This window comes from Sinocyclocheilus grahami, unplaced genomic scaffold (assembly GCF_001515645.1).
Source record: "Sinocyclocheilus grahami isolate Dianchi unplaced genomic scaffold, SAMN03320097.WGS_v1.1 scaffold825.1, whole genome shotgun sequence".
Lineage (NCBI taxonomy): Eukaryota > Metazoa > Chordata > Actinopteri > Cypriniformes > Cyprinidae > Sinocyclocheilus > Sinocyclocheilus grahami.
In genome coordinates, this window is record NW_015506004.1 from 113,077 (window position 1) to 126,594 (window position 13,518).

Below are 13,518 nucleotides of genomic sequence, written 5' to 3' on the forward strand. Positions count from 1 at the left end.
TATATATATATATATACACACACAACTGTTCAAAAGTCTGGGATCAATGAGATTTTTAAAGAAGTCTCTTCTGCTCAAGGCTGCATTTATTAACATATATCGATTAAAAGCAGTAAAAGCACTGAAATATTATTAGAATGTAAAACAGCTGTTTTCTATGTGAATCTCTGTTAAAGTGTAATGTATTCCTGTGATGCGCAGCTGTATTTTCAGCATCATTCCTCCAGTCTTCAGTGTCACATGATCTTCAGAAATCAGTATAATATGCTGATCTGCTGCTCGAGAAACATTTCTGATTATTATCAATGGTTGAAAACAGTCGTGCTGCACAATATTTTTTGTGGAAACTGTGATGCATTTTATTTTTAGGATTCTTTGATGAATAAAAAGTTAAAAAGAACAGCATTTATTCAAAATAGAAATCTTTTGTAACAATATACACGATTGTTCAAAAGTTTGGGGGTCAGTATTTATTAAAAAAAAATGCTTTTATTCAGCAAGGATGTGTTAAATTGATAAAAAGTGATGATAAAGACTTGTAATATTAGAAAAGTGAACTTTCTGTTCATCTGTGAATCCTGAAAAATAAGATGTATCGCAGTTTACATAAAAAATATTGTGCAGCACGACTGTGTTCAGCATTGATGATAATCAGAAATGTTTCTAATAATCGGCATATTAGAATGATATACATATAATATTTATATAATACGTGCACAACACACACTTTAAAAAAAATGGTTTGCTTCTAGCTTTGACTTTAGATTAGTGTGAGTTTGAGGCGTGTGATCTGATCTGATCTGAATGTGTTGAATAGTTAGACTAGTATAGCTAGTAGAGGTCTCCTGACGCTGCTGGAGGAGGATTCTGGGTAACTAGTACTGTGCTTAACGCTCACATCTGACTTTCTTGTGTTGTCAGGACTAATATCTCTCATATCTGAGGCTTTTCTGTTGCTGCTTGTGCTGAAATCTATATTTGTTTTGTCTGAACTAAAATTCTGCACATGCTGAGCAAAAATGCAGATTTTAAATGTCATCCGTAAGGCTTTTTCTGTACTTGTCCTGCCACCAAACTATTATACGTTTAAGTGCTAAAAGAACTATAATTAAATCATAAATAAAACCTATATAGACATAAAAATGACAAAACACAGTAAAGTTACTAAAATGAAGGAAAACAATGTTACATTTTCTTTACACTAAAAACACTAGGTTATTAAAATGTTAATTGAATTAATAGGTTATTAATTAAACTATAAAATCACAATTCGTATTTATTTTCCTGTAAAATGATGGCGTATGATTGGCTGCTTAGTAAATTGAAACGAATGATTCCAAGGTGTTTTGAGAAATCCTCAAGACATAAATGAAGGTGAATGATATTTAGTGAAGGTTATTGTTTGTGTAAGTGATTTGCACTAGTGGAGCACTAAAATAACATCTCCAGCAGCCTTGACCGTATAACACTGATCTTCTGAAGCTCGTATGTTATGTGTGTGATTATAAAGCATGTGTTGAGTGTGTGTTCAGGCTTTAAATAAGCTCACTGCATCGCTGGAAATAGTACACTGTAGATGATCCAGATTACCAGAACCACACGGTTTCCTGAAGCCCTCAGTGTTTTTCTGTGTCAGAGAGGCTGTTTTTGAGGTTAAACTGGTTTGTGTCGCTGGTGTTTGTGGGTAACTTTAGACGGGCTGATCTGGGTCACTACATTCGTTTTTAGGACAGACCGAGGACTTCTGGGACCTGTACTATAGTAAAACCCTAATGTCCTCCATGCTCTCCTTCAGCTTCTCCTGGTGTAAATAATGCGTCCAGTGAGTGTGTGTGTGTGTGTGTGTGAGAGAGAGAGAGTGTGTGTGTGTGTGTGCGCGTTTTTGTGACAAATGAGGACATAAATGTGTATAATGACAAAGGTATGACAGGTATTACAAGGAGAAGGTGACTTTTCAGGACATTACCCCATGTCCCCACTTTTCAAAACGCTTATAAATCACACAGAATGGAGTGTATTGAAAATCTGAAATAGCACAAAGTCTCCTGTGAGGGGTAGGTTTAGGGGTAGGGTTGGTGTAGGGCAATAGAATATACGGTCTGTACAGTATAAAAACCATTACACCTTTGGAGAGTCCACACTTTTCACAAATGTGTGCGTGAGTGTGTGTGTGAGTGTGAGAGTGAGTGTGAGAGTGTGTGTGTGCGTGTGAGAGTGTGAGTGAGAGTGTGTGTGTGAGTGTGCGTGTGAGAGTGTGTATGAGTGTGTGTGTGTGTAGTGTGTGTGTTTGTGTGTGTGTGTGTGAGTGAGAGTGTGCGTGTGAGAGTGTGTATGAGTGTGTGTGTGTGTAGTGTGTGTGTTTGTGTGTGTGTGTGTGAGCGAGAGTGTGTGTGTGTGTGTGAGAGTGTGTGTGTGTGCGTGTGAGAGAGTGTGTGTTCTGTTCACACGCTGATCAGTGATTTACACGAGTGACCGTGGTGAAAAACACCTTTATATTACACCTTCTGGACAGAACTGAACAGAGCTACTAGTTAAGAAGCGGCTTCACCGGTCAAATCCTTGTCAGGTTAATCTGTTGATTCAAGATGTTTTTGTGTTAAACTGATTTTATTTGGACTTTTAGTAGAGAATGATTTGTAAATGCACTTTTTTTTTTTTTTATGCAAACACGTAAAACTTACTTTATAACAAAAATGCATGAAACACATATTCGCACAAGTAATAATTGCACGAAGAAATTAAAATAGAGAAAATTGAAAAAATAATTTACTTTTTAAAAAGTAAAATAAATAAACAATATTAATAAAATGACTACATAATATAATAAATATTTTTATTAGTACAAATAAAAATAAATGACAAACCAGACAGAAAACGCCAACAGTTCTATAAAAAAGTCAAATTAGAAAATTAAGACAAAAAAAACAACATATTAGTCATTAAGAAAATAAATAAAATGGAACCAGATTTTGTCAAATAACAACATTTTGTCCTGTAAGATGCACCTAGTGTTTTCTAAATGTAATGTACCGGCCGAGTCTGACAGTCACATTTTCTCAAAAATTCCTTAGAAACAATATAATTAATATATAGTCTAGTTCAAAACGTTTGTCAAATGTATCTGGAAAAAATGCATTATAAAGGTATTCATAATGTACGTTGTCATGCATTATATCTTTATATAAGTAATTGTAACCAAAATGCATTATAATATTTGAAGGTTTGTTTGTCATGTGTTTTAATGAATTATACTGTCTGAAGTTGTAACAATGAATAAATAAGTATTAGATGTGATATTTCGGTGCATTACATGGCATGATTAATGCATTAAACTACTTTTATAATGAAGGATTTAAGTGAAGTCTTGTAAATGTTGTAATTTTGGACGCATGACATAGCAACGGGCTGGAATATAAAAATGGTCGAATTAACTTGATGCACATGTGAAAAGCACTTTATACTGAATAATACAGCATTAAAAATCTAGATGTTTTGTGCTGGTTTTCTGGTTGTGTCTGTGGCAGGGGTCTCTGGGATGAGCTGCTCTGATCCGGAGGCGTCTGGAGCCGTGCAGATCGTCATCGCAGACGAGGAGCATCACCAGTTCTCTCTGGACGAGGAGGCGCTGGAGCAGATCCTGCTGCAGGAGCGCGTGAGGGATCTACATGTGGTGGTGGTGTCTGTAGCTGGAGCCTTCCGCAAGGGCAAGTCCTTCCTGCTGGACTTCATGCTCAGATACATGTACAGCCAGGTCAGAGCTGCTTCATCTTCACAGAGAAACCTCAAAAATACTGTCAAAATTGTTTAATATTTTTAGAATCTAAAACAGCTGTTTTCTATGTAAATCTCTGTATAACTATAATTTATTCCTGTGATCAAAGCTGTATTTTCAGCATCATTCCTCCAGTCTTCAGTGTCACATGATCTTCAGAAATCAGTATAATATGCTGCTCAATGCATTTTATTTTTCAGGATTCACAGATGTATAGAAAGATCAGAAGAACAGCATTTATTTGAAATAGAACTTTTGCAGACATAAGAAAAATAAAATATTTTAACACCGATAATGTTGACTTTATTATTAATGTTGGCATTTTATGAATCGGCGCACAAAATCTTTGTGTGAGATTACAATATATGCTTTCCATTAATGCATTGTAATTGCACATGAAGAAAAGACGCTTGCACACAATGAGCTGATCTGACAGCAGTGTGGAACTGCAGCGTTCACGTTTGTCATGTGTTCTGGTTCGGACAGCCGCTTTACTGTGAAACACTGATGTTTTGTGTTGAGAGTGCTGTTGAGTTTAGACTGAACATACAGTTGAGAGACCCACACAATGAAGCGAGCTGTGATGCTGTGTGTCTGTCTCAGGACTCGGACGCGTGGCTGGGTGGGAACAACGAGCCGCTGACGGGCTTCACCTGGAGGGGCGGCTGTGAGCGCGAGACCACCGGCATTCAGGCCTGGAGCCACGTGTTTGTGGTGGAGAAACCAGACGGCAGCAGGGTAAAGCTCAGCCGCATCACACTGCCTTCGGACAATATTCTCATCAGTCGAACCCCTTTGAGCTGAAATATTGTCTTGAAGTCATTTTAAGCTAATATGTGACCCTGGAGCACAAAACCAGTCATAAGGGTCAATTTTGTGAAATTGAGAGTTATGCATCATCTGAAGCTGAATAAATAATCTCTCCATTGATGTATGGTTTGTTAGGATCGGACAATATTAGAAAATCTGGAATCTGAGGGAGCAAAAAAATCTAAATATTGAGAAAATCATCTTTAAAGTTGTCCAAATGAAGTTCTTAGCAATGCATATTACTAATCAAACATTAAGTTCTGATATATTTACGGTAGGAGATTTACTAAATATCTTCATGAAACATGATCTTTACTTAATATCCTAATGATTTTTGGCATAAAAGAGAAATGTATAATTGTGACCCATACAATGTATTGTTGGCTATTGCTACAAATATCCCCCAGACACTTAACACTTCAGTATTTTAACCACACATTCACTGTCGATATGTGATATCAGATATGGTAACGTTACATGCAGTTAAACACACATTGCAGTCAAAAATATTTCATCTTTTTTTAGTAATTTTAATTTTTAAACTCTGTTAATTCTAAATTTTTATGATTTAATTAGCTTTATATTTAATATTTATTGATATATTTATTTATTTTATTTATTGCTTATTGATATTTATTACTCATTAATTATTATTGTTATTTGTCAGTTATTGAGTATTAATATTATTTATTGTTTATTAAATATTTGTTTATTATTAATCATTTTATTTATTATTCTTATTTTTGTAAATTTATGTAAAATGCATTACTATTTATTGATCATTTATTTTTAGTTTATTGGTTATTATAATTTGATTATTATTTGTTTGTTTATTAAATATTTTTAAATATTTTTATTATTAATTTATATTTTACATGAATATGTACTACTATTTATTGTTTATTATTGATAGCGATCAGGCGTGTTCTGGCTCAGTTACCCGTGACCGTGTGTGTGTCCGCAGGTGGCTGTGCTGCTTCTGGACACGCAGGGAGCGTTCGACAGTCAGTCCACCGTCAAAGACTGCGCCACACTGTTCGCCCTCAGCACCATGACCAGCTCTGTACAGGTACGACACGCGTCACGTGTGCGTCGCTGAGAGAGCATGCAGTGTCCTGATGCTCCTGCTTTTATGCGCAGGTCTATAACTTGTCCCAAAACGTTCAAGAAGACGATCTGCAGCATCTTCAGGTGAGACGTGACAGAAAAACACACTTAAAACGGCTGAATGCCAAAGTATCAAATAGAGGAGCACTGATTTATTCTTCACAGGTGCTGGTGAAATGATCATCAGTATGAATAGTGCGTTATTTTAGCATTTAAGTTTGTCATGTTGCTCTAAATGGCTAATTTTAATTGGGATCATCTGCTGTAAATAACGATGTGACTGCTGGTCTGTGTTCACACACGTCTGATTGATGCCATTAATTTTAGCAGAACTGAGATGCTGTTATAGTTAATGTTTTGAATCACTTTTGATTTATTGTTATATTTAGATTTTTTTTTTGAAATATTTTGTTGTTTTTGTCTTTGGTAGTTTTTTTAGTTTTTTACAGACTGTCTACGTATATATAATGAATGTTGCCTTGGCAATTAGCTGAAATTTATTATTTCAGTTTTTGTTGTTTTCTTTAGTTGAAGTTTTAGTTGGCTTCTGTTTAAAAGTGTCTTTGCGAGAGCTGAATTTTAGGACACTGTGTCAAATTACAAGTTCAACTTTTAAAACCTTTAAACACTTAAATGCCGTTTGCGTCTATCTGCAGGATCATGCTGTGTGTCACATCTGTTCACATATTTCTGATGAACAGCGGTCACAGGTTTACAGCACTAGATCTTCAGCATGTCACACCTGTTCTGTGCGTCTCTCACTGTGACATGAATCCTTTGAGATGTTGTCATGTCACTGCATTAGAAACGGAATAAAGTGACTCAAGTGTGCAAATACTCTCCGTATTATAATGTGTGCTTCTGCTGCTTCAGCTCTTCACAGAGTACGGTCGACTGGCCATGGAGGAGATCTACCTGAAACCCTTCCAGGTGTGTGAGAGTGTGTGTGTGTTTGTGTGCGCGCGTATGAGTGTGTGTGTGTGTCTGTGTGAGAGAGTGCGTGTCTGTGTGTGTGAGACGCTGCAGTGACGCCGTGTCTGTGTTGGTCTGCAGTCGCTGATGTTTCTCATTCGAGACTGGAGTTACCCGTACGAACACGCTTACGGTCTGGATGGGGGAAATAAGTTCCTGGAGAAGAGGCTGCAGGTGGGTCACGTGATGCCGCAGGAATCTGGTTTCTCCTGCTCTTATCCTCACGTGTGCTGATTCATGCTGTGATTCTCAGGTCAAACAGAATCAGCACGAAGAGCTGCAGAACGTCAGGAAGCACATCCACTCCTGCTTCTCCAGCATCAGCTGCTTCCTGCTGCCGCACCCTGGGCTCAAAGTGGCCACCAACCCACACTTCGACGGCCGCTTGCGAGGTGAGAGCGCTGCTTGAAGCAGTGTTTCTGCTGATGACGGGAGAATACTAGCTCCAGCAAAACAGACACTACTTTTGAAATCAGCACTCAAAATTAGTAAGAAACAAGTGTTGGGTTTCAATAAATATGATGCAGGCCAGTGCTATTAATCACTGAAATATAAAATAATCATTAAAGGAGCGTCGTGTGTGTCTGTCTGTCTGTCTTGTCTGTCTGTCTTGTCTGTCTGTCTGTCTGTCTGTCTGTCTGTCTCTGTGTGTCTGTCTGTGTGTCTGTCTGTCTGTCTGTCTGTCTGTCTGTCTCTGTGTGTCTGTCTGTGTGTCTGTCTGTCTGTCTGTCTGTCTGTCTGTCTCTGTGTGTCTGTCTGTGTGTCTGTCTGTCTGTCTGTCTGTCTGTCTGTCTCTGTGTGTCTGTCTGTGTGTCTGTCTGTCTGTCTGTCTGTCTGTCTGTCTCTGTGTGTCTGTCTGTGTGTCTGTCTGTCTGTCTGTCTGTCTGTCTGTCTCTGTGTGTCTGTCTGTGTGTCTGTCTGTCTGTCTGTCTGTCTGTCTGTCTCTGTGTGTCTGTCTGTGTGTCTGTCTGTCTGTCTGTCTGTCTGTCTGTCTCTGTGTGTCTGTCTGTGTGTCTGTCTGTCTGTCTGTCTGTCTGTCTGTCTCTGTGTGTCTGTCTGTGTGTCTGTCTGTCTGTCTGTCTGTCTGTCTGTCTCTGTGTGTCTGTCTGTGTGTCTGTCTGTCTGTCTGTCTGTCTGTCTGTCTCTGTGTGTCTGTCTGTGTGTCTGTCTGTCTGTCTGTCTGTCTGTCTGTCTCTGTGTGTCTGTCTGTGTGTCTGTCTGTCTGTGTGTGTGTGTGTCTAGACATCGATGAGGAATTCAAGAGGGAGCTGGTGAATCTGGTGCCTCTGCTTCTGGCTCCTGAGAGTCTGATGGAGAAGGAGATCAGCGGCTCTAAAGTCACGTGTCGAGATCTGCTGCAGTATTTCAGAGTAAGAGACACTTCTCCACCGCGTCTCCATCGTTCAGATGCCTGCTGGGATTGACCGTGTGTTTCTCTGTCTCAGGCCTACATGAAGATCTATCAGGGCGAAGAACTGCCGCATCCCAAGTCCATGTTACAGGTACAGACGTGATCGTCAGGTCTCATAGAAAACATCAGTTTGGCCCATTAGAAGGTCTCTCACATGCTTGGGTTACGTGCAGTTTAACTTGAAGAAGTTATGACTATTGTGCAACAGAATGTACTTCTTAGAGTCGTAATAATACACTTTATTGAAACTTTATTTTTAAAGAATATCTTGCACGATCACAATTTTTTATCCTTGTTGTAATTTAAACAGTAAGCCTCAGCACTTTGTTTGCCAAAAAAAATCTAAGAAATTGTTGCATTTTCATTTTTCGAAGTTTCATGCATCCATTAGATTACCACTGAATTTTGTACTAAATCATGAAACATAATCCACAAAAATTAACAAACACAAAATTAGTTATTGCTGATGAATTCAATTTATTCTACATCCTTTTTGAGTTAGTTTAGTTAAAAATTTTTTAAATGTAGGAAAATTAAAACGGAAAACATGGAATTTGTCATAAAATCTAAATTTTTAGGGTCCTACATGCATCATTCATAGAGAATAAAACAAGAGTCATGAGCTCCATGAAATCTTTCATTATTATAGACGTTGTTATTTAAACTTTTGTTAATATTTCCATCTCATTGATATCTTAAGATGTTATGAAGGAGGATGCCCATCGGTCCTGAAATTCACTTTGATCCAATTTGAGGCCATAAAATTATCTTGAATTATAGAACAAAAGTCTTAAAATGCGCAAAAAAATTGACCCCAACCCAAAAGCTTTCCAAAACACATGTGTGTTAAAACGTTGCATGATCCTAAATATGACTCTGCAGCACAAAAGCAGTGTTAAGTCGCTGGGGGATATTTGTAGCAATAGCCAACAATACATTGTATGGGTCACAATTATAGATTTTTGATTAGTAATATGCATTGCTAAGAACTTCATTTGAACAACTTTAAAGATGATTTTCTCAATATTTAGATTTTTTTGCACCCTCAGATTCCAGATTTTCAAATATTGTCCGATCCTAACAAACCATACATCAATAGAAAGCTCATTTATTCAGCTTTCAGATGATGCATAAATCTCAATTTCACAAAATTGACCCTTATGACTGCTTTTGTGCTCCAGGGTCACATATGAGAAATATTCACCAAAGTGCAAGAAGAAATGCGTAGCTTAACCAGATCTTCAGGCGGTTTGCGAACAGCAGGAGATTTTGATTGGATGTTAGTCGGCTGATAGATGCTGTGTGTCTGTCGTGTGCCGCAGGCGACGGCTGAAGCGAATAACCTGGCCGCTGTAGCAGGAGCGAAAGACTCGTACAGCAGGAGCATGGAGCAGGTACGTCTCTCACCTGATCACGTGATCTCTCGGCTGTGACGCCCGTGACACACGCGTGTTCTCCCGTCTGCAGGTGTGCGGTGGAGACAGGCCCTACATGTCTCCGGCGGATCTGGAGCGCAGTCACGAGGAGCTGAAGCAGAGCTGTGTGCGTCAGTTCCGCGGCGTGAAGAAGATGGGCGGCGAGGAGCTCTGCCTCCGCTATCAGGAGCAGCTGGAGCAGGAGATCGACGAGGCCTACGCCAGCTTCCTCAAACACAACGATGGGAAGAACATTTTCTTCGCGGCGCGCACGCCGGCCACGCTGTTCGCCGTGATGTTCGTCATGTACGTGGCGTCGGTGGTGATTGTTTGCCAAAAAAAATCTAAGAAATTGTTGCATTTTCATTTTTCGAAGTTTCATGCATCCATTAGATTACCACTGAATTTTGTACTAAATCATGAAACATAATCCACAAAAATTAACAAACACAAAATTAGTTATTGCTGATGAATTCAATTTATTCTACATCCTTTTTGAGTTAGTTTAGTTAAAAATTTTTTAAATGTAGGAAAATTAAAACGGAAAACATGGAATTTGTCATAAAATCTAAATTTTTAGGGTCCTACATGCATCATTCATAGAGAATAAAACAAGAGTCATGAGCTCCATGAAATCTTTCATTATTATAGACGTTGTTATTTAAACTTTTGTTAATATTTCCATCTCATTGATATCTTAAGATGTTATGAAGGAGGATGCCCATCGGTCCTGAAATTCACTTTGATCCAATTTGAGGCCATAAAATTATCTTGAATTATAGAACAAAAGTCTTAAAATGCGCAAAAAAATTGACCCCAACCCAAAAGCTTTCCAAAACACATGTGTGTTAAAACGTTGCATGATCCTAAATATGACTCTGCAGCACAAAAGCAGTGTTAAGTCGCTGGGGGATATTTGTAGCAATAGCCAACAATACATTGTATGGGTCACAATTATAGATTTTTGATTAGTAATATGCATTGCTAAGAACTTCATTTGAACAACTTTAAAGATGATTTTCTCAATATTTAGATTTTTTTGCACCCTCAGATTCCAGATTTTCAAATATTGTCCGATCCTAACAAACCATACATCAATAGAAAGCTCATTTATTCAGCTTTCAGATGATGCATAAATCTCAATTTCACAAAATTGACCCTTATGACTGCTTTTGTGCTCCAGGGTCACATATGAGAAATATTCACCAAAGTGCAAGAAGAAATGCGTAGCTTAACCAGATCTTCAGGCGGTTTGCGAACAGCAGGAGATTTTGATTGGATGTTAGTCGGCTGATAGATGCTGTGTGTCTGTCGTGTGCCGCAGGCGACGGCTGAAGCGAATAACCTGGCCGCTGTAGCAGGAGCGAAAGACTCGTACAGCAGGAGCATGGAGCAGGTACGTCTCTCACCTGATCACGTGATCTCTCGGCTGTGACGCCCGTGACACACGCGTGTTCTCCTGTATGCAGGTGTGCGGTGGAGACAGGCCCTACATGTCTCCGGCGGATCTGGAGCGCAGTCACGAGGAGCTGAAGCAGAGCTGTGTGCGTCAGTTCCGCGGCGTGAAGAAGATGGGCGGCGAGGAGTTCTGCCTCCGCTATCAGGAGCAGCTGGAGCAGGAGATCGACGAGGCCTACGCCAGCTTCCTCAAACACAACGATGGGAAGAACATTTTCTTCGCGGCGCGCACGCCAGCCACGCTGTTCGCCGTGATGTTCGTCATGTACGTGGCGTCGGTGGTGACGGGCTTCGTGGGTCTGAGCCCTGCGGCGGCGCTGTGTAACCTGCTGATGGGCCTGGCGCTGCTCTCGCTCTGCGTCTGGGTCTATGTCAGATACTCCGGGGAGTTCAGAGAGCTGGGCTGCTTCATCGACCGGCTGGCAGAAACCCTGTGGGAGCAGGTGCGTATCACATCGTCAGCACAAGAGCTGCTTCCTTCCTGTCTGTCTGTAGTGCAGCACAACAGGACTCTTATTCTGCAGTTTCTTGTCTTCCCCACTTCTGTCTCCCATCCAGCTGTATTAAAAACATTGACTTAATCATGACATTCAGAAAGGTCATAACGTAGAGTTAGTATGGCAGTGGTCAAAAACACTAAAGGTTTTAAAGGAGACATATTATGCCCCTTTCTACAATATGTAATATAAGTCTCTGGTGTCCCCAGAATGTGGTTATTATTGTGTATATAATGTTATATATTTTCTTAGATTTTTTTAATGCATTTATTTAAAAAAAAAAATCCCGAGTAAACTTTCTAAGGCAGATGCCAAAAGCACTAAACATCATTACATTTTCACAGTTATTGTTTCTGTTATATTTATTTATTTGCCCATTCATTGTTTTGTGTATATTTTTGTTTTTATTGTTTGGCTTTGTTTATATTTTTATTTTTAACGCCACATCCTCCCCCCCCTTTTATTTTTTGGCTTTTTTTATATTTTTATTTTTAACGCCCCCCCCCCCCCCCCCCCCTCCCCCCAGTTAACCCTCTAAGGCAGGTGTCACAAATATTAAATGTTTTTACATTTTCACGCTGTTATTATTGTTTATTATGATGTATTTGATTTTTTTTATATGGATATTTTAAGTTTATGAATTTATTTATCCCCCAGGTAAACTTCCCAAGGCAGGTGTCATAAGCACTGAATGTTTTTAACTATCTATTTCTATTATATTGTAGATTTTATAATTTTTTTTAATGATTTTATTTATATTTTAACTTTTATTTGTTGAACTTTTTTTTTTTTACTTTCTAAGGTAGGTGTTAAAAACACTGAATGTTTTTAAATGTTCTCACAATTGTTTCTTTTTATAATATATATATATACAAAAAAATTTTTTTTTTATCCCCCATTTATTTATTTTGAGCGGAACAGTATAAATTTGTAATTGGCCATCATGTAGGTTCCCCAGAATCAGACCACCTCGATGATGATGATTTAGACGCTTCTCAGCTCGAGTAATAAACCTTTATACTGTAGATTTAATCTTTCATTGATCCTGAAGATTGTGCTGCTCATTCAGTGCTGAAGTTAAGCTCTGAAACTCTTGTGTCTGTAACGTCTCGCTCTCTTCTCACTCCATGCTCACACAGAGGACGCCGCGGAAGGTGAGAGTGACCTCTGACCTCTTCACCTCATCACACACGTGTGTGTGTGTGTGTGTGTGTGTGTGTGTGTGTGTGTGTGTCTGTGTCACTAACACGCGTCTCTGGTTTCAGGTCTTTTCCAAACTGTTCGAGGTCGCGCGGAGCAAAGTGACGCTGAGCGCCGTGATGCCGACGCCGCGACAGAGACTGTCCTCAAACAACAACGTCAAGAAGAGGAACTAGCCCGAGAATCTCACGTTCAGGACGCTCCATCACCGCCGAGGATTCTGGGAGTTTCACCAGGTGTCCTCTTTCTCATGTCATCTCTTCTGTCCGTCTCATCTGTGTTCATGGAGAAGTGTTCGGACTCGCTGACGTCTCCTCCGGACGCGTCACATGACTCGGAGCGGGTCACGATCCACTACAGGACCTAGTTGAGAACGCTGAGCTGTACCAATGATTTCAGTGTCTGCTGTACAGACGAACTTCCTGTGCGTCATCATTCCATCCATCCAGACTGTGTTTCCTGTACTGACGAGGGTTTTTAAACTGCTCACTGTAGGGCATGATGCGCGAGATAAACGTGTGTGTGTGTGAGACTCAAGCTACTACACGCTTCCTTTGGAGCAGAGAAAACATGGATTCATGTTCATCAGCAGGAATGATGCTGTGATTCATGTCCATATTGGAGAGAAACACACACACACTTGTGCACACCCACCCGCATGCACAAACATACTCGTGCAACTCACTCACTCACACACTCTCTCTCTCTCTCTCTCTCTCTCTCTCTCTCTCTCTCTACATAGATGCACGCATACATACACCCACCCGCATGCACAAACATACTTGTGCAACTCACTCACACTCTCTCTCTCTCTCTCTCTCTCTCTCTCTCTCTCTCTTCACAGACGCACGCATACACACACACACACACACACAC

General features: G+C 39.7%; 1 protein-coding gene across 4 annotated transcripts in view; it reads left to right on the forward strand.

Annotated features, from left to right (window-relative positions):
- The window catches only part of LOC107562495 (atlastin-2-like), a 22,254-nt gene that overhangs the window by 5,781 nt on the left and 2,955 nt on the right, over positions 1 to 13,518 (forward strand). Inside the window, exons 2-15 of one of the 4 annotated variants that reach the window (XR_001605990.1) lie at positions 3,525 to 3,751; positions 4,376 to 4,510; positions 5,547 to 5,651; positions 5,723 to 5,773; positions 6,563 to 6,619; positions 6,743 to 6,835; positions 6,915 to 7,053; positions 7,904 to 8,031; positions 8,107 to 8,163; positions 9,395 to 9,466; positions 9,540 to 9,809; positions 11,227 to 11,388; positions 12,582 to 12,596; positions 12,708 to 13,066. Coding sequence is in view for 2 of the 4 variants with exons in the window: in XM_016247126.1 (XP_016102612.1) it covers positions 3,525 to 3,751; positions 4,376 to 4,510; positions 5,547 to 5,651; positions 5,723 to 5,773; positions 6,563 to 6,619; positions 6,743 to 6,835; positions 6,915 to 7,053; positions 7,904 to 8,031; positions 8,107 to 8,163; positions 9,395 to 9,466; positions 9,540 to 9,809; positions 11,227 to 11,388; positions 12,582 to 12,596; positions 12,708 to 12,818 (1,622 nt within the window). In the remaining 2 variants the exon portion in view is untranslated. Of the gene's footprint in view, positions 1 to 3,524; positions 3,752 to 4,375; positions 4,511 to 5,546; positions 5,652 to 5,722; positions 5,774 to 6,562; positions 6,620 to 6,742; positions 6,836 to 6,914; positions 7,054 to 7,903; positions 8,032 to 8,106; positions 8,164 to 9,394; positions 9,467 to 9,539; positions 9,810 to 10,956; positions 11,389 to 12,581; positions 12,597 to 12,707; positions 13,499 to 13,518 lie in introns of those variants that run through there. The other 3 variants (XM_016247126.1, XR_001605991.1, XM_016247127.1) reach the window with 3 other exon arrangements.